This window comes from Salmo salar, chromosome 19 (genome assembly GCF_965601325.2).
Source record: "Salmo salar chromosome 19, fSalSal1, whole genome shotgun sequence".
Lineage (NCBI taxonomy): Eukaryota > Metazoa > Chordata > Actinopteri > Salmoniformes > Salmonidae > Salmo > Salmo salar.
Window position 1 is genome coordinate 32,235,737 of NC_138309.1, and position 21,421 is coordinate 32,257,157.

The 21,421-nt window shown below is 44.6% G+C and overlaps 1 protein-coding gene across 1 annotated transcript; it reads right to left on the minus strand.

Annotated features, from left to right (window-relative positions):
- Positions 1-525: 525 nt before the first annotated feature.
- Positions 526-16,461, minus strand: LOC106578728 (cyclin-dependent kinase 13). The gene is made up of 15 exons (XM_014157856.3): positions 16,360-16,461; positions 14,488-16,082; positions 7,251-7,811; positions 6,978-7,148; positions 6,686-6,825; positions 5,797-5,967; positions 5,425-5,614; positions 5,150-5,206; positions 4,882-4,983; positions 4,660-4,737; positions 3,864-3,980; positions 3,613-3,744; positions 2,828-3,027; positions 2,243-2,686; positions 526-2,072 (listed from the first exon to the last, which is right to left on the minus strand). The coding sequence occupies exons 2-15, from the start codon at positions 15,624-15,626 to the stop codon at positions 1,387-1,389; spliced, it is 4,188 nt and encodes a 1,395-aa protein (XP_014013331.1). The 5' UTR covers positions 15,627-16,082; positions 16,360-16,461; the 3' UTR covers positions 526-1,386.
- Between the last annotated feature and the right edge of the window lie 4,960 nt (positions 16,462-21,421).

A 21,421-nucleotide genomic window follows, 5' to 3' on the forward strand; every position in this document is an offset into this window, starting at 1 on the left:
CAAATTTTTGCTCAGTTGTTGGTTGACTTACACTGCACTCCAGTGGTTACTATGTTCAGGTATGATAACAAAGACAGTACAGTATGAAGACAGGCCAAAACTACTTCTCCAATAGAAATCCCAGATCACACATGTAGGCGATGTCGGCTAGCTAAGCTCATGCATAGAAACACGTCATCAGGTCAAACGGTCGTCTCGCGCCAAACTGCACAAGTGCAGGCTTTCAAATCATAGACACTCGTTTGATATAAAAGTTCATGAAAATTAAAATGTTAGTTTGTCACTTTCACAAGGTTGTAGTAATAACATGTTCAACGATTTAATACATTGACTGGAATCTAGGTTGTGCCTTTAGACTGAGAAAATTAAATAAAAAAGGAAGAATTTTCACATTGACTTCTCAAACCCCGGCCTGGTCTGTTTAGCAAACATTCACGTAAGTCCTGCGATGTTGCAACTGTGTTTACAGAAACTGATGATACCTCATGACTGTCGTTCATCAAAAAAGTACACTCAACGAAAGCATTGTTGGCATTTTTTTAATAAACATTTGCCAAATGGAGAAAAAAAATCACATTTTAGTACAAAAGGATAGTTTCTTGTCTCCTTTTTGAACTTGGGTTACATCTCTTTTTGTTTTACATATGATTTTACAATGGCAATTGGCAGAGGGCTTGTGGAATTTAAAGTGAACACAACCTTCAATCAAGTCATTCAGTGGCTATCAGTTTTACTGCATTCACCCAAGTGCTACCAGTCTTTCTGGAACCAATGATCTCTTCACTGTTGGGTAGAGCTTGCAAGTTAAGCATTTTACTGTACTTGTGGATGTGACAATAACACTAACTTTTCATCAAATACAAGCCCAAAGAAGCCCTATCAATTGAGACCTCCTGGTTGCAACATATTCTTAACCCCAAAAAACGACATAACTGGTCTTTTTATAATTGTGCAGATATAGCACTTCATTCATTTCATACCTAAATTGTTCTCGCCTTCTTTAGTCAGTAGTGCAAAAAATATTAATAATAGTCTGCTCGGGAGTAATTAAAGAACGGCTAAAGTACATATTTAAAACGCATACCTAGCCTGGTAAATGTACACTCGAAAAAGGTGTGTTTAATTTAAAAGACAGAAGCAGAATAGATTACAAAAAAATATACAAAATGGTACGAGCAAGAAAAGCCCCCGCAACATACCCCACATTCCAGATAAATTAGAACTACAATGCTTGACACAGATTTTTTTTAAATGATTACAAATCAGGTGTGCATTTCCAGATCTCTCTGGTCAGCCTGAGAGGGTTTGGGCTCAGCTTCTTTTGAGTCCTCAAGTCTGGAGTGTTTCCATCGTCACACCCCGCCCTGTTCACTATGCCACAGCCAATCAGAAGGGGAGGCCTCGCCTTCGGATGGCTGTTGAGTTCACATTTGTGTTGAAGCCAAGGGGCATAGATGGGGCCCCGGCCTGGGAAGGGGAGCCCCAGGACTGGCCCGGAGGTGGGATGGGCGGGGGAGGGGTGGCATGGTTGTAGAGCTGGATGGTGGTGGGGTTGACCTGCCCTTCCACAAGCAAGGAGGGGCTTTGATTGTACTCAAAACGGTGGTCTTTGTCCCCGCTGAACACCATGCTACTGCCACCTCTACCTCCCCCTGTGCCTGAAGGGTAGGGCTCCTGGAGCGAGGGGGCCAGGGACCCGGCAGCTGAGGACGAGCCGGGGGTCGGAGCACTGCTGGTGAACACCTCCCTCAGGGCGTGGGGGGGCAAGCCACCCCCCAGCATGTGGCCCATGTAGCTGTCGCCAAAACCTGCAGGAGGGAAGGGTGGAGGGGGTGGGCGGCTGTAGTCACCGCCATAGTCCGGTCCTTCTGCGCCGGGGTGTGGTGAGTAAACTTGCTCCGGGAACCTTCCTCCCTCACCTGAGGTCAGCATGGGCGGCAGGTGGCCAGCCTTGGGCTCCATCTTCTGCCGGTAGTCCAGGTCCTCGCAGCAGGGAGGGGGCTCTGGAGGTTCAGGGGGTCTCTGGTCTGGGGGTAGGATGGGTCTGGAGGATACTCCACTCCTCTCAGACACTAAGGGGGAAAAGCACAAGACATGATGTTAATTCAATGCAAAGGGATAGTTCTAGTTGGAGTTCTATCCAACATTAAATTCATTGTGTATAGAAATTAGAGCCAGATAAGCCTACTGGATGGTCACAACAGTCACAACTTGCAAAATGTCTATATATGAGTGTAGTTACCTGGTGAGACAGGGATGGGCTCTGGGGGTGGCGGAGGCCGTCCTGCTAGTGGGTTTCTGCCGACTGCCTCGTCCCTGGCCTCTTGCCTCTGTTGGGCCTGGAGGAGCTGGGCCAGCAGCATGGTGACCGCCGTCTGGGTGGCTGACGATGCTTCACCTTCAGGCTTCCCCTGCGAAACCGACGAGGGAGGTGGTGATGGGAGCTTGGGCATGGGGGGCGTGCGGGGTGCTCCACCCAGCAGAGGGTGCTTGGGCGGAGGTGGTGGCTCTGGGGGCTGGTTGGAGTCGGAGGGCGCTGGTGGCAGGACCTTGGAGAGCTGCTGCAGTGTCTCAGAGTTGACCTTTGCGATCTGGGCTGCGTTGACAGTGCTCTTGGACTGGCCAAGCAGCTTGATGAGGACCGCCAGCTGTTCCTGGGTCAGCTGGCAGTTGGGACCTTTTGGGTCTACGGGAGACAAAGGAAAACATGATTTACTAAAAAGTAACTTAAGTCACTCCAAGTTGTTGTTAGTGTGTAACTGACAAGGCATGAGGCAAGTATGGTGGGTTGACTTTGCGGTACGAGACTACAGACCCATTCACTCACCCATTAGGGCCGAGGCAGCCACAGGCTGGGCTTTGAGCCCCCCGGGTGGTGGGAAGCCCTGGGGGGTGTTGCTACGACTGTCATCTCCCAGCCCCAGCTCCTTACGGGGGGCCTTGGGAGCTGACAGCTCCTCTGGCATTTGCTTCTGTTTCCGCCGCTTCTTACTCCACAACTCGTGGCAGTCCTGCCACAGGGGGAGACTGGAAAAGAGCAATGGGGACGAGATCTTCAGTTTCTTGGCAATTTCTCGCATGGAATAGCCTTCATTTCTCAGAACGACAATGTTTCAGAAGAAAGTGCTTTGTTTCTGGCCATTTTGAGCCTGTAATCGAACACAGAAATGCTGATGCTCCAGATACTCAACTAGTCTAAAGGTCAGTTTTATTGCTTCTTTAAATCAGAACAACATTTTTCAGCTGTGCTAACAACTACAAAAAGGTTTTCTAATGATCAATTAGCTTTTTAAAATGATAAACTTGGATTAGCTAACACAACGTGCAATTGGAACACAGGAATGATAGTTGCTGATAATGGGCCTCCGTACGGCTATATAGATATTCCATTAAAAAAAATCTGCCGTTTCCAGCTACAATATTCATTTACAACATTAACAATGTCTACACTGGACTTCTGATCAATTTGATGTTATTTTAATGGACAAAATGTTTAGCTTTTCTTTAAAAAACAAGGACATTTCTAAGTGACCCCAAACTTTTGAACAGTAGTGTAGATTCTACAGTGATGGATCACAGACACTGAGGTGTAATGGCTTTTCCCAAACATACTCTGGTGGGGGCATCTTGGTTGGGTCCACGTCTTTGAGGAATTCACTGCTTAGCGCCGCCTCGGCCGTGCAGCGCTTACTGGGGTCCAGGGACATCATGTGGTCAAACAGGTCCAGGGCTGAGGGTGGAATACTGACCAGAGAGAAAGACCAAGTGATTAGTCAAACACAGCCAAAGGATAATGCTATGTATTCTTTTTATACGTCAATGACGAACACATTTACTGAATTCAAACAAGCTGATTAACTCACAAAGCATACTCCTCTCGTAACCGCCGCCGGTACTGTTTCTTTGGTTTCATGGTGTTGAAGTAGGGCAGCTTGATGACGTCTGGCCACACGGCAGGGCAGGGGCTGCCACAGATACGACTGGAAGGGAGAGAAGCCATCAGTTTGGCCTAGAGTTCAATATTGTGCCCCATCAGGAAGACTATCAAACGAGATAGCTGAAGGCCTTTCAGACAGTTAAAACTGCAATAGGTACATTTCTGGGAGACCTGACAAAATTCACATAGAAATGTGAGTTATAGATCGGTCAATCATCGAAAGCAAATCTAAGAAGTGGTAGATCTGTTCTGTGTGTGCGCCATTTCTATGCTTCTTGTTTTCAAGTTTTGTTTTTGCGTCTTTTACTTTCAGTTTTGTACACCAGCTTCAAACAGCTGAAAATATTATATTTTTGGTTATGGAAAATATATTTCACAGCAGTTCAGATGGTACAATGATTCTCTACACCAGGGCTCTCCAACTCTGTTCCTGTAGGTTTTCGCTCCAACCCCAGTTGTAACTAACCTGAGTCAGCTTATCAATCAACTAGTTATTAGAGTCCGGTGCGCTAGATTAGGGTTGGCGCAAAAACCTACTGGACCGTTGCTCTCCAGGAACACGGTTGGAGAGCCCTGCTCTACTCTATTTTCTTGTTTTGTCACATACTGAAATTAGAATTTTAGCAACCAGGAAATGACAGAGCAATTTCTTAATAGTGACTCTTTAAACGAATACGACAATGACAGATTTATAGTACCCTTTTCCTCTGACCACAACGTACCTGATCAGCTCTAACTGGGCAAGCTCCTGGTTGGCTTGGAAAATGGGCTTCTTTGTGAACAGCTCCCCCAGAATGCACCTGGATTTCAGACAAAAACAGAATGAATACATTATCATCTTTATAGAACCATGACCCATCATCTGTCCTTGGTTCAAGAATCATGAATCTCATAAGCCAGTGAAACACCACACCGAATGTCAACACAATGTATGTGTCTCTTACCCGCAGCTCCACACGTCAATGGCAGGTGTGTACCTCTCCTCCCCCAGCAAAAGCTCAGGGGGTCTGTACCACAGGGTGATCACCTTGTTGGTGTACGGGCGGCTACAAGACAGGGACAGAAAAATGACAAATGCATCAGTGTCAATAATGTCATCCACAACAAAACAGTTGACACCTATATGTTTGATGAAACATATATAGAGTAATACATCTGAAAATCCAATAACTATGGGCAGTAATCAACTGTAAGCCATATCGGGACACGTACCTCTCATCAGAGTTATAAAGTCGAGCCAGTCCAAAATCTGCCAGCTTTATTTGACCCCTGGTGGAGAGAACAGAACACTGCTTTAACTTGACTTCCAAACCCTTTCTGTCAGACACTGCCACCGTAGTGGATAGAAATAGGTTCTTTGACGTTGGCTATCCTTTAGCCTGGCCCCAGAGCTGCTTGTGCTTTGGCGTGACAACGACCATAGGAGTTGACAAGACAGCACCGACAGATATGGGACCAGCAGGCTAGCTATCCTGAGGAGTACTCACTTGTTATTGAGCAGGATGTTGGAGCACTTGATGTCCCTGTGCAGAAAGTTCTTTTTGTGGCAGTAGTCAAGGCCCTCCAGCAGCTGCCTCATGAAGGACTTGATGTGGCTCTCGTTGAAGTGGACCAGGCCTGACTCCAAGAGGCCCATCAGGTCATGGTCCATATACTCAAACACCAGGTAGAATGCACCTGTTGGAGGAGGATGGATCATATAGAAGGAAAACAGATGCATAGACAAACAATGCAGATACATTGCTTTTCCCTATAGTGCACTACATTTGACCAGGTCCCATAGGGCTCTGGTCAAAAGTGGTGCACTATTTAGGGAATGGAGTGCGGACATGCTAATACAGAGGGTTTGTCATATGGACCTTTGTCGTTCTTGAAGTCCAGGGCATCCTCCTTGTCGGTGACTATCTCCTTCATGTTGATGATGCTCTTGTGGTTGAGCTGCCGGAGGATCTTGATCTCCCTGATGGCGGTGATAGGGAAGCCCTCCTTCTCGTTGTCCAGACGCACCTTCTTCAAGGCCACCATCTCAGCTACACCATGGGGATAGAGATAAAGGGCAGAGTATATTATAAAATACATTGTGGCAGACGGCAGGGAGAGGTGAGGGGAGTGAGTGGTAATTGAGGAAAGATAGCTTGCAGGTCGCTGGCTCTACCCACAAGCCTTATATGGACTTCCTGCCCCAAAGAGGCAAGACTGAATTGTTAAGCCAGGGAGTGCTTGGGGATAAAGAAGGGAGCAGCCTACACAAAGGGGCAGAGGTGAGACAAGAGAGGTATGAAGAGTGAGAGAAACGACAGCAAAATCTGTGTGATTGCCCGTTGTGACCTGGACTGTTGGACTACCCCCCATGTACCAGACCAGATTGGCTGAGAACCTGAGTGTGAGGATTACCCCTGGAAAACGGAACGGCTTATGGACTGTGAGGTGATGGGGAAAGAAGGGGGAATTCACCCGTGTACCAAAATCCCTAATAAACTTCCCCTTTGCATTCTATTTGGGCTATTGGTGCCTGTTTTGTTATTGAACTTGGTGACGTGGAAACCCCACACCCTTGATCCTGCTACAACAAGTTCATACATAATAGATACACAGGGCATAGAAAGACATCCATTTTGAGTAGAGTGAGTTTTTGCTTTAAAATGTTGATAGTCAAATAATTATTATAATATGAGCTACCAGGAAGATAGGGCGTAGCCTATGATCTACATGAAATGTTGAGAAAAGAAAGCATTAAGTAGTCCTCACCTGTGTCTTTGTCTTTTGCCTTGTACACCTGGCCGTAGGTGCCCTCTCCCGTGATGCCAATAATCTCAAACTTGTCCACGCACCGTTTCCCCCAGTCTATCTCAGTCTCCTTGATCTCCCCAAAACGTGGGCCGCAGATCCTGGGAGACAAACAAACCAACTAGAGATTAGGTCAAGCAGTGGTGGTCAACACCAGGCAGTTGAGACTCAAGGAGCATAGGCCATGGAAGAGGTAGGGTGAGTATAATGGTTCCACAGAGCAGACACGGAAGGCCAAGGGGCCCAGACATACTTGGGCCGGCGGTGAAGTGTGGTGGTCTTCTTCTCGTTGTATGGGCTGTGGGGGGAGGAGGCGCCGCCTCCGGGGAGCTCAGGAGGAAGGGGCAGGTCGGCAAGGAGGTGGCAGGCCTTCTGATGCTCTGCTGGCTTCTTCCCTGAGAGCGAAGGTAAGACCTCCTTCAAGCTGCACAGGGGAAGAAGAGAATGAGAAGTTAGGCTATGAAACTGCACAGAGAGGTGGAGTGATGAAAATGATAAAAGCTCTTTTCTATTACGTTCCCTTTACCTGTCTGCTCCATCTAAGTGCTCGAGGACGTGAAGGGGCAGGAGTAGAGATGTCAGTGTAGAGGCAGTCGGGGCAGCTACTCGCCCCTTCTCTTTGCCCTGTCCGGATGCTGGTGCTTTCCTCTTGTCCCGTTGCACCGAGGGGTGCCGCTCTCTGTCCCTGCTGGGCTGATGGGGCTCTGTGCTCCTCTTGGAGGTCCTGTCTGCAGGGGACTGGGGCTGGCTCAACACAGGGGTCCTGGGACCCTTATCGGGAGGCGGCAGGGAAGGGGGCCGGCCCTTCTTGATGGTGGGGTTGGCCTTGGGGCTGGACTGGTGGGAGCCTGTAGAGGGGCCCTTGGTGGAATTGGAGGCGTTGCTGGAGCTCTTGGCCCGGGCGGCTGCCTCGGCAGCTTTTGCCTTCTTCTGCTTGCTGAGCTCGGCCGCTAGGCTGCTCTTGAAGGTCAGAGTGCTGGGGGAGAGGCTGGAAGGTCGACTATGGGAGCAAGAGTGGCGGTGGCGGCTGCGTGAGCGGGAGTGCCTCGAGGAATACGGGCTCCTGCTTCGAGACTTGCCAGATCGCCTGGAGAAAGGAGAGACAGGTTGTATGATGAACCTTTATCCCAGGAGAAAAGTTCTCATTAAAAAGGTGCATAATGTCTACCTAGTGTCTACCTAATCTAGCAGACTACTGAAATGGACATTTATATTCAGAGCCATTACAAGCATCATTACAACCTTAATCACAATCTAGTAAAACAGTCGTACCGTTTCACAAAGCAGAGCTCTCTCAGGCGATCCAGATTCCACCCTGACCTCATATTTACACCAATGTCTCTGAGTAGCTAGGTTTCCATCCAATTGGCGACAGATAAATGCAAATATATATATATTTTTTAATCAGCATGAAGACAATATGCACTTTTTCCCCACAAGAGATGCGTTTCCATCAAATTGACTTGTTGTGGATAAAATGCTGGGCGTGATGACAGATTCTAAGCTAACATATAGAATTGTTTTATCATGGTCATACCAAGGAGAATTTAGCTATTTGATTTTGAATTTTAAGACCCCTTTTTATTTTATTTCACCTTTATTTAACTAATTATTTAGGCCAGTTGAGAACAAGTTCTCATTTACAACTGCGACCTGGCCAAGATAAAGCAAAGCAGTGCGACAAAAACAACACAGAGTTACACATGAGATAAGCAAACGTACAGTCAATAACACAATAGAGAAGTCTATGTACAGTGTGTGCAAATGTAGTAAGATTAGAGAGGTAAGGCAATAAATAGGCCATAGTGGCAAAATAATTACAATTTAGCATTAACACTAGAGTGACAGATGTGCAGATGATGTGCAAGTAGAGATACTGGGGTGCAAAAGAGCAAAAAATAAATAACAATATGGGGATGAGGTAGTTGGGTGTGTTATTTACAGATGGGCTGTGTACAGGTAAGCTGGAATTCGTTCCAGTCATTGGCAGCAGAGAACTGGAAGGAAAGGCGGCCAAAGGAGGTGTTGGCTTTGGGCATGACCAGTGAAATATACCTGCTGGAGTGCATGCTACGGATGGGTGCTGCTATGGTGACCAGTTAGCTGAGATAAGGCTGGGCTTTACCTAGCAAAGACTTATAGATGACCTGGAGCCAGTGGGTTTAGCGACGAATATGTAGCGAGGGCCAGCCAACGAGAGCATACAGGTCGCAGTGGTGGGTAGTATATGGGGCTTTGGTGACAAAACGGATGGCACCGTGATAGACTGCATCCAATTCGCTGAGTAGAGTGTTGGAAGCTATTTTGTAAATTACGTCGCCGAAGTCAAGGATCGGTAGGATAGTCAGTTTTACGAGGGTATGTTTGGCAGCATGAGTGAAGGAGGCTTTGTTGCGAAATAGGAAGCCGATTCTAGATTTATTTTTGGATTGGAGATGCTTAATGTGAGTCTGGAAGGAGAGTTTACAGTCTAACCAGACACCTAGGTATTTGTAGTTGTCCACATATTCTAAGTCAGAACCGTCCAGAGTAGTGATGCTGGATGGGCAGGCAGGTGCAGGCAGCAATCGGTTGAAGAGCATGCATTTAGTTTTACAAGCATTTAAGAGCAGTTGGAGGCCACGGAAGGAGTGTTGTATGCCATTGAAGCTCGTTTGGAGGTTTGTTAACACCGTGTCCAAGGAATGGCCAGATGTATACAGAATGGTGTCGTCTGCGTAGAGGTGGATCAGAGAATCACCAGCAGCAAGTGCGACATCATTGACATATACAGAGAAAGAGTCGGCCTGAGAATTGAACCCTGTGGCACCCCCATAGAGACTGCCAGAGGTCCGGACAACAGGCCCTCCGATTTGACACACTGAACTCTATCTGAGAAGTAGTTGGTGAACCTGGCAAGGCAGTCATTTGAGAAACCAAGGCTATTGAGTCTGCGCCCCTTGATGAAACACTCAATTTGGCGTTACTGCTATTATCCAATTGAAACGAATTGAACAGATTCACTAATTAAACTATCTCCATATATACTTCCATTCATTTTTTTGTGTTGCTGGTACTGGGGACCTTCAGACAATGAATTGAGAGGCAGCCCATACAAAAAACATCTCCCAATCTTAAAAACAGACGAATTTTGATGGTGATGTTATTAAATCGATTTCCACGGGGCAGCAGAAATTGTAGGCTAAGGGTTAATAAAGTGTTTGTCATTCAACGAGAAGCACTTTTTTTATCAACAAAAACATCAAATTTCATGCCAGATTTCTAGAATTTTCAGACTATTTTGGGGAAGTGTATACTGGCTCCTGAGTCTCAAGATGGTCAAACTGTACTATTGCGGTTTAATTGTTAAAAAAATAAATATATACAGGGGGGTGCCGGTACAGAGTCAATGTGCAGGGGCACCGGTTAGTTGAGGTAGTATGTACATGTAGGTAGAGTTGATTAAAGTGACTACCGTAAATTCCGGACTATAAGCCGCAACTTTTTCCCAGGCTTTGAACCTCGCGGCTTAAACAATGACGCGGCTAATATATGGATTTTTCCCGCTTTCCAAAAAAAACACATTCTGTGACGTGCTTACTTTTTTGGCGGCATGAAGCTTTCATTAGACCAATGAAATTGCCGAACGGGTTACGATCAAACAACTTTTTGGTTTACTGTTTAGATTAAATCGAGCGCTCTCAAACTTCCCATCATTCTGATTACGGTAGTCATTTTGTCACCCTCATCATGGCAAAGACACGGAGAAATGCATATGATGCAGCTTTCAAGTTGAAGGCGATTTATCTGGCTGTTGGAAAAGGAAATAGAGCTGCTGCACGGGAGCTTGGTCTTAATGAGTCAATGATAAGACGTTGGAAACAGCAGCGTGAGGAATTGACTCAGTGCAAAAAGACAACTTAAGCTTACTGCTAATTTTGTTTTGCTTTGTTACAAGCCGTGTTTCGTTAAAGCCTGTGTAAAGTTAATTTGTTTCAATGTACCGGTAGGCACCTGCGGCTTATAGACATGTGCGGCTTATTTATGTTCAAAATAATATATATTTTTTAAATTCAGTGGGTGCGGTTTATATTCAGGTGCGCTTAATAGTCCGGAAATTACGGTATGCATAGATGACAACAGAGAGTAGCAGTGGTGTGGAGAGGGGGGGCAATGCAAATAGCCCGGGTAGTCATTTGACTAGATGTTCAGGAGTCTTATGGCTTCGGGGTAGAAGCTGTTTAGAAGCCTCTTGGACCTAGACTTGGCACTCCAGTACCGCTTGCCATGCGGTAGCAGAGAGAAGTCTATGACTAGGGTGGCTGGAGTCTGACAATTTTTAGGGCCTTCCCCTGTCACCGCCTGGTATAGAGGTCCTGGATGGCAGGAAGCATGGCCACTGTTGTGTCATTGGCAAACTTAATGATGGTGTTTGAGTCGTGCCTGGCCGTGCAATCATGAGTGAACAGGGTCACTACCTATATGCTCAATTTATAGACTATAATGATTTAATACAACAAAATGTTGTTTAAATTCTGAGCGCTTTACGTCCCTACCAGCCGATTGTGTCGCACTTGCAAATGCTTCACAATGTCTTTCTTTGAAGGCTATATCCTTGAAATAATATAGCCTAAATAATTCATTTTCGGCTCCCTGTCTGGCTCCTGATCTATATGCTGTTTAATATGACATGTAGCCTACTTGAAATGATGTTTGCTTCTTACATTCACCTTTTCATGTTTATTAAAAATACTTTTCATTCAAATCATATGGTTTTGTTTTTACCATCGAGGACCACTTTGGAAAGCGTGGGTAATTAATACTTTCAAGTGAAGTCCTCTGGGTCCACATTGTACATTTTGTTGTATATGTCTGTAACCAAAAATAAATTCAATTCAATCAATACTTCAAAACCAAGTGATAGATCCAGGTAGTCCGAAAAATAGATGGGTGTTGGTTAAATTGTGATTTTAATGAATGGAGCGAATTTGGAGCAGACGTTTTCTCCCCTGTGAGCATGGGGTGTTTTTTAGCTGAGTGGTTGGAAAAGGAGTCGAGGAATCACTCCTTGAGCACGGAGCGTGATTTCCGACCGCTCAATTCCGCTCACATAGTCTGGTATGAAGACATCAAAGTCTGATATATATATATTTTTTAAATCACAGACAAGTGAGTGCCCAAGTTAGAGCAGTAATGATCTGTCCCTTAAAAAGGGCCAGCGGAACATGTCTCGCCCAATGATTGCACTTTTATATTTATGAACTTTTAGTAGATTTGTGTGCTTCTACATTTCTACTTTAGACCACATCATGTACTCTTTGTAAAAAATGTCAGCGTAGAGCCCTGAACTATAGTTAAACAATAAGGCCCTTATGTACGACCCAGGAATGCCTGGATACAGCCCGTAGCTGTGGTATATTGGCAATGTACCACAAAGCGCCTTATTGCTATTATAAACTGATTACAAACATAAGAACCGTAAAAATAAATGTGTCATACCTGTGGTATACAGTCTCATACCACAGCTTTCAGTCAATCAGCATTTAGGGCTCGAACCACCCAGTCTATAATACATATGTCACTCTGCATTTTGTGGCAGGGCAGGCACTTTGTTAATTCTTGATGGTCAGTTGTGGAACTGTTTATCAGTTATTATTGGATCTAAATGATTTTAAACATACATTGGTTAAAAAGGCGCAGGTGACAAATGAAATTAAGTAATATACCCCATTACTTCTTACTAGTAATACATGACCTGTTTTAGAAACATTAGAAAGCATGCTCATCCCTTGTATTTTTTATAAAACATTTGTGTAAATATGGAGAGAACATTATTGGCTGGTAAAAAATTGGAGCTGGTAGATTTGTTGTTGTGTTTTTACATTACCTGCCACAGTAGCTGCCTTTTGGACCAAAAAGTGAATTTCCCACCCTGGTTGTGCTCCTCCCCTCTGTCCATCCCTCACTAGCTCACTATGAAAGATGTGTGTTTGTTTTCTCGTAAGTACCGTAACTAAATCAGTCTACTCCGTTCCAAAAATACTGAATCTTAGGAGTCAATTCGAAGTGGAAATTGAATCTTGACACACAAATGTTACTCGATACCGGGAGTCGACGTGCAAGGAGTCGAGGAATCAATTACTTTGGCGAAAACTCCACCACTACATCATTGTCGTTAACAGTTGGAAAAATGAAAGAGAAATGCAAACGACAGCAGCGGAGTCTTGTATGGCAATATTTTGAGAAGTTAAATGAGAAGGAAATGCAAACTTTAAAATGATCAATTTGTCAGATCCCTAGTATATATATGCCTTAATAATTATTTTAAATAGACTCAGCTTTCATTTGACATACTTCTATTTACTTCACGTTGGTGCTCATGGGTCCTTTAATATGGAAACATGAATATAAAATATTGTGGTTGTAAATAATTGCTACTCAGCTAAAAATTGAGAGCTGAGAAATAAAAGTATACCTACAGAAAGCTGTCAACAGGAGAGCAGTGCTTTGCCAGCAATTGGATTTTAAAATATTATACAATCAGACCATTTTTCCCCCGGGAAAGGAGCGAGAGGCTACCTCAACACAGCAGCAGACCCTAGTGAAACATGTACCGCGACAGGCAGACACTTTCATTACTGGAATCATGAGGATTTTAGCCTCCTAAAAAATAGGAAGTTTTGAGTGAGGTGACCATGTAGAATGTGCAGCTTGCACTGATGCAACCAATTAACATTTTTACTCGCACAACCAAGTCAAAGGGTGCGACTAAAATGGTTGTAGTCTGGAGCCTTGAGGTGGCACGTGTAGTCCAATGTGAAATCTTATTTCAAACATTGAAACTTTAGTAAATAAAAACAAAGAAAATGGATGATTCAAAATATTAACTTTGTAACCATTCCCATGTAATTTAGTGTTGCATAAGTTAGTCAACCAAAGCAAAGGAATTTGAAACTCTGGTGTCTTCCAGTGGCTCCTGTGGATGAAGTCTGCACACAACATGACAAGCAGCAGAAATAATGTATCAGTCAGAATGTATGGAATGCATCAAAGTGACTAGCTAGCTAACATTTTTTATCATGTTACAATACGTTAATGGATATGGGTATCTAGATACATTACACTTGTACATTTGGGTACTGATACAATGGCAGGCAGCATTTAAAGCACCTAGCTGCCCCATGACAGAGTACCAGTCAAGGGCTTACTTACTATTGATAAGCCAAATGTGCATGCTGTTACTGTCACAGTTTCCGTGTGCCAAGTTAATTCAACACTTCATAGGCCATCTGTTGTAAGCGTTCTGTTGTCTTAAGCCATCTTGCATTTTGAAAAGGAGATGGCCTCTCTTCCAAACTAAGGCCTTCTGTGTAATCATATTTACATAATGAGGAAGCATGTGTAATGGGGGTCAGTGTGCTGCTAACAGCTTAGCTTCCTCCACTGTCCATACTAGGCTCGAACCAGTGATGCTCTGCTTCACAACCCATGTAACCGGCCTCCTTGACAACATTCCAATGGGTTGAGCCACCCAAAGGGTGCAGATTGGATGGCTCCATTTGCAACATTTCAAGCTAGCTGTGCAGTGTGCTTACGGCACGTTCTTAACTCAGCAATCCAAGGGCATAAAACACAATATTGAACATGATCACACAAGAGTAGCTAAAACAATGGTCCAAATCAGACAGTCAGGCAGGTAGTTAGACAATTGACACCTGAAATTATACCAGGCGTGTTATCTTTGACTTTAATACAGGTACAGTACCATCTGATTGACTGCTTACCTTATGACTGGACTTGGGCTGAGTGACTTTCGGTATGGACTTCGTGATCGCCGACTGGTACCGTAGGGACTTGAGACAAGTTCTCCCTGTTCAAATGGACTATGTCGGCCATAGCTTGGAGAACTGCGCCTGTTGAATGGGCTCATTGGTGACCGCTTTCTTTTGTTGCTTGAGTATGAACTGGGCGACTTTGAAATGTTGTAGGCGCCATAGACCTCAGCATCTCGGCTGTAGTATGTCAAACTAGGGGACAGCCTTTTGTTCTCATAACTGGGACTTCTACATATAAACTGTTTATTATAACTACCACTGGGAGACTGGTATCCATAGGAATAAGTTGTCCCATGTGGACTTTCTGCCTTGAAACCAGGACTTCTTCTGGAGGCTCCGAGTTCTTCACAGTCATCTCGGTATGATTGTGGTGCATCCCTGTATGCAGACAAGGCCTCTTTTTCAGACCGTGACTTACTTTTGTGCCGTTTAGACTCCCTTTTATCCAAAGACATGGACGGCAATGTTGTAGACGTCTTCTTGCCGTTACTGTCACTGTTTCTCGCACCATCTCGGTTGTTTTTGGTGGCACTAAGGCTACTCCCGCCACGAGATTTCGAAGTCCCCCTCTCACTGCTCTGGCGTTCCTTTCTTTTCGGTTCCTTCTCTTGTCTATTCCTCTCGGATGAACCACTGGTTTGTTCATCCTTCCTGAGATGCACTATATCCCGGTCTCTCCGAGACCATCTCCCTCGGGATGTCGGTCCGTTGATGTCTGTAAACTCAATTTTGCTAAATCGATCGGCCGAAATCCGAGCATGCGGTTCTGGTTTAGGTGAAGGGCTCCCAGAAAAGCGTTCTGATTGGGAACTCACGTCGTCATATTCCACCAAAGTCCGAGGTTCACCTTCTCTTTCGAGAGTGCGTCTCCGTTCACTGCCTGGTTCATCTGGCGTATGCCATGGTTCTTTCTCCCTAGCGTGACTGTGTTTCTTTCTACTAGACGACAGCCTCTTCTCCCGGTGTTTCTCTCGCTGCTGAGTAGCACCGCTTATAGTTCTAACGCTACTGCGCCGCTCCGGTCTGGCACTTCTCTGTGCGGATGGGCTTCTTCCCCGACCCTCGCGAATTACCTCCGAGTTAGGCATTTATCAAAAATATGTGATATATACTTTTGGTAACATTGGTTGTCTTCAGTGTTATGTTCCTTGGTACACAAAACATTTGCAACAAATTGGCTAGCTAGCAAACTAGCACTAACAAGTTAATATAACTAGCTAGTCAGACAGTAACTAGCAGTGAGCTATTACAAACGCTAATCCATCGCATTCATCATCTCCAAAAAATCCATAATCTAATGTTTGCCTCGATGAAATTAATTTAATATGTCAAATAAATCAATGATTATAATCCCAGACTGTAAGATTCCAAAGATGTACCATCTAGCTAGCCAGAGCTAGCTAGCAACTGTAGCTAGCTAGGCAGTGTCTTGTAACTGCATTCCATGTTGAGTGTAGCAGGCCCGATGTCTCCTGCTTGAAAGGAAATGTTTCTTGGAAGAAAATCGCAGCTCAGGTCGGCTTTAAAAATATATTCCCAAAGTGCTGAAAATAAGAAATAAAAACGTTTTACTTTTTAGTAATGACATTTCTTTACGCTTGCCATAACAATCCAGTTTGGACGAACAAGGAAGTGGCTAGCACGCATCACTATGCTAGCTTTCTTTCTCCTTGGAGTTGAAATCAACTCCTGCAGATTCAATAAAACAAAACAATTTTAAAAATCCACGGACAGTTTACGTATCTTAGTGGATAGCCGTATTATCATATATTTAGATAAATTCAAATATTATATTTAGAGTTTTATTGGTTATATAATTACATTTTATAACCGATATGCACGGAACATAATTCGTCAACTAGATAACGTTAGATTGCCGGGCCCTCCATTTTTCAAATTGAAGGGCTGCTGCTGCTACTACTACGACTACTACTACTACTTCTTCTTCGATGAGATTTAAGGGTGGTTGGCATCCAATGAATGTTGCATTACCCCCACCTACAAGACTGGAGTACAACTCCCTATACTTTGCTTGAAAAAATGAATAAACAAATACCCTACCATCTAACACTACACTCACAAAAAAATGTATAATAATAAAAAAGAACACCACCCTTCTCCACTATTTAAATCTATTTAGTCCTACCTCAGGCCAACAGACTGAAAGGAGGGGACACCACCACTTAACACACCCTGTAACTATTCTGACGTAAAGTCTTGCACACCCAAAATACTTCTCTGCAGCTGCCACCACAACCTCAATTGCCTGCGACTTACATTCCATCCCTTAAGTACAGTTGATAACCATTGCTATCAATGCAAAAAAAAATCCTATCAATCTCAATGAAACATATATCACTTGTTAGTTTAACCCTCTGTACTTGTACAGATCTAATACTCACACCACTCCTCTTAAGATCCCTCCCACTTGACCCATCTTCCTCTACTTTCTTAACTGCCTCAGCATATGACAACTTCCACACTACTCTAACCCTGGAAACCTCAACCTGCCTCTCTCGCACAGGACATTTCTGATCCCAACCCTATGGGCAGCCCTACAATTAACACATGCCACTACCTTCCCCAATGCTACACATTCCTTTGTCTCTGCACACTTCTCACACCTAGGAACCTCCGTCCTATACACTGCTGCCACATACTTGATACCTGTAATAACGTAACGTATTCAGCACAAAAGCTCGTACAGGATAAAATATAACACAACCCACTTCCCCTCAGGAGACAATTTTTTTTTGCTACGGGTCCTCAGATCCTCAAAAGGTTTTACAGTGGCACCATCGAGAGCATCCTGACGGGTTGCATCACTGCCTGGTATGGCAACAGCTCAGCCTCTGACCGCAATCAGGTTTTAGGTCTGACCACAGCACTGTTTCAGCAACATTGAAGGTTTTAAATTACATCCACTGTGCTCTTGATAAGAAGTTACATTGTGTGTCTGTTTTTATTGATTTGTCGAAGGCTTTTGACACCGTGGACCATGCTGTGTTAGTGCAAAGGTTGAAATGTTGTGGAATGACTGGTCATGCTCTATATTGGTTTATAAATTACCTATCAAATCGTACACATTGTGTAATGGCGGATGGTTGTAAATCTGAGTCCATAGAGGTGTGCTCAGGTGTTCCGCAAGGTTCTATTTTGGGCCCACTGTTGTTCATTTTGTATATCAACAACATTGGGGATCTTATTGAAACAGCGGATGTTCATTTTTATGCAGATGATACTGTTCTTTATTCAAGTGGTAGTAGTTTATCTTTAGCTTTTGAAAATGCCTAAAGAGCATTTAACATCATACAACAGAATCTGTATGATTTAAAGCTGATTCTAAATTCGGGTACAACAAAATGCATGGTATGTAACAGGCATGTTACAAATCATGTCATTGCTAAATTGGCTGGACATTCTATAGAGCAAGTTAAAGTGTACAAATATTTGGGTGTGTGGGTTGATGATAAACTGAGCTTCACTGTGCATGATGAGAACTTGATAAGGAAGCTCAAGCTGAAAATAGGATTTTATTACCGGCATAAGGCTTGTTTTTCTTTTGAGGCCAGGAAGGAGCTGGTACGATGTACATTACTGTCGGTTTTTGTGAACCATCAGATCCTCCTGTCCACCCTCTCCGAGTTGGGCATCTCCGGCGCGGCCCACGCTTGGATTGCGTCCTACCTGACAGGTCGCTCCTACCAGGTGGCGTGGCGAGAATCTGTCTCCGCACCATGCGCTCTCACCACTGGTGTCCCCCAGGGCTCTGTTCTAGGCCCTCTCCTATTCTCGCTATACACCAAGTCACTTGGCTCTGTCATATCCTCACATGGTCTCTCCTATCATTGCTATGCAGACGACACACAATTAATCTTCTCCTTTCCCCCTTCTGATAACCAGGCGGCGAATCGCATCTCTGCATGTCTGTCAGACATATCAGTGTGGATGACGGATCACCAGCTCAAGCTGAACCTCGGCAAGACGGAGCTGCTCTTCCTCCCGGGGAAGGACTGCCCGTTCCATGATCTCGCCATCACGGTTGACAACTCCCTTGTGTCCTCCTCCCAGAGTGCTAAGAACCTTGGCGTGATCCTGGACAACACCCTGTCGTTCTCCACTAACATCAAGGCGGTGACCCGATCCTGTAGGTTCATGCTCTACAACATTCGCAGAGTACGACCCTGCCTCACACAGGAAGCGGCGCAGGTCCTAATCCAGGCACTTGTCATCTCCCGTCTGGATTACTGCAACTCGCTGTTGGCTGGGCTCCCTGCCTGTGCCATTAAACCCCTACAACTCATCCAGAACGCCGCAGCCCGTCTGGTGTTCAACCTTCCCAAGTTCTCTCACGTCACCCCGCTCCTCCGCTCTCTCCACTGGCTTCCAGTTGAAGCTCGCATCCGCTACAAGACCATGGTGATTGCCTACGGAGCTGTGAAGGGAACGGCACCTCCATACCTTCAGGCTCTGATCAGGCCCTACACCCAAACAAGGGCACTGCGTTCATCCACCACTGGCCTGCTGGCCCCCCTACCTCTGAGGAAGCACAGTTCCCGCTCAGCCCAGTCAAAACTGTTCGCTGCTCTGGCACCCCAATGGTGGAACAAGCTCCCTCACGACGCCAGGACAGCGGAGTCAATCACCACCTTCCGGAGACACCTGAAACCCCACCTCTTTAAGGAATACCTAGGATAGGATAAAGTAATCCTTCTAACCCCCCCCCCCCCCCCTTAAAATATTTAGATGCACTATTGTAAAGTGGTTGTTCCACTGGATATCATAAGGTGAATGCACCATTTTGTAAGTCGCTCTGGATAAGAGCGTCTGCTAAATGACTTAAATGTATGTATGTATGGTTTTAGATTTTAGTGATGTTTTGTATATGCAGGCCTCAGCCACTACCCTGAGACCACTTGATTCAGTGTATCATGCAGCACTCAGGTTCATTACAAATCAGAAACGTCTAACACATCATTGTGATCTCTACAGTGCTGTTGGCTGATCGTCATTGATCTTGCGTAGGCTTAAACACTGGTATACACTGATTTATAAGGCCATATTGGGTAAAATGCCATTTTATCTCTGCTCTTTTTTAGTCAGGTCAGTAAATAAATATAAATTACGGTCCCATTCTGATTTGCTTCTAACAGTACCAAACATTAGAACAGTGTCACGTCCTGACCATGGTAAGCTGTTATTTTCTATGGTAGAGTAGGTCAGGGCGTGACAGGGGGGTTTATTCTATGTGTTCTATTTCTATGTTCTTAGGTTGTAGTTTTTGTATTTCTGTTGGTTTGTTTGGGATGATCTCTAATTAGAGGCAGCTGGTCCTCGTTGTCTCTAATTGGAGATCATACTTAAGTAGGGGTTTTTCTTCCTGGGTTTTGTGGGTGATTATTTTTGAGTAGTGTTTGTTTCTCCTCTGCGTCACGGTTTGTTTTGTCTATTCAGTTATTTGATGTATTGCATAGTTTCACAGAGTAAATAAAATGTGGAACTACACACACGCTGCACCTTGGTCCTCTCGTTTTGACAGCCGTGACAAACAGGTCATGGTAGAAATAGTTTTAGTTACTTAGCTCTGTGGTCCTGGAATTCTCTCCTGAACATTTTAAAATGTGATGATCTAGTTTCGTTGGTGGAGTTTAAACACTTGATCGATGTATATATCATAGAAGAGTGTAATTTAGGCCAGCTGTTTTTAGTCAAGACGTTTGTGTTTTTAATGTACAATGTTTTTGTTGTACTCTGTGTGTTTATAGTTTTGTTTAATGTTGTGTTAGTGTATGTAAGTTGTTTTGTCTGAAACGTTGTTCCCTCTGCTGCTATTGGACCAGGTCTCTCTTGGAAAAGAGATGTTATCTCAATGAGAAAAAACCTGTATGTAAAAAAAAAAAAAGAATTCTTAAAATAAATTAAAAGGCACTACAGAGGGTAGTGCGTATGGCCCAGTACATCACTGGGGCCAAGCTTCCTGCCATCCAGGACCTCTATACCAGGCAGTGTCCGAGGAAGTTCCTAAAAATTGTCAAAGACTCCAGCCTCCCAAGTCATAGACTGTGCTCTCTGCTACAGCACGGCAAGTACCGGTACCTGAGCGCCAAGTCTAGGTCAAGGAGGATTCTAAACAGCTTCTAGCCCCAAGCCATAAGACTCCTGAACAGCTAATCAAATGGCTACCCAGACTATTTGCATTGCCCCCCACCTCCCCACGCTGCTGCTGCTCTCTGTTATTATCTATGAATAGCCACTATAATAACTCTACCTACATGAACATAATTACCTCGACACCGGTGCCCCCTGCACATTGATTCTGTACCGGTACCCCCTGTATATAGCCCCGCTATTGTTATTTACTGCTGCTCTTTAATTATTTGTTTTTCTTATTTCTTACTTTTTTAGGGATTTTCTTAAAACTGTATTGGTGGTTAAGGGCTTGTAATTAAGCATTTTACTGTAAGGTATTCGGCGCATGTGACAAATACAATTTGATTTGATATCCTAACATCACTTTGTCGGGCAAAGACTAAACATCAAAACTCAAAAGATAAGACAACGACCCTTCTGTTTCCCCACTCGCGCCACCCATTCTGCTTCACACCAAACGACGATCTTCACAAACATCGGGAATCTTCCCCTTCATTTGGTCAACCTTTACATTTACCGCTAGCCCTTTCAATTGTGCCCTTTTCTTGAGAGCAAAACAATTCACATCTCTTGCCCCCATTCGTCCCTCTGACCAGCAGAAACACAAACAATTATCACAAGACCACTTCTGGTTACCCTCACCAATTCCACAGCACCCAACTCTGTTTTCACCCACCGTGAAACCACAAATGGATCAGCCAAAAAGCAAGGATCCACTTTTTCAAAAAACTTC

Bases quoted from the DNA above. Each gene is read 5' to 3' on its own strand.
- LOC106578728 (XM_014157856.3), bottom strand. From the start codon at position 15,626: ATGCCTAACTCGGAGGTAATTCGCGAGGGTCGGGGAAGAAGCCCATCC. The intron at 6,826-6,977 runs GTATGTCTGGGC...TTTGTCTCCCAG, and splicing joins ACACTTCACCGCCGGCCCAA to GATCTGCGGCCCACGTTTTG. The intron at 2,073-2,242 runs GTAACTACACTC...TTTCCCCCTTAG, and splicing joins GCCCATCCCTGTCTCACCAG to TGTCTGAGAGGAGTGGAGTA.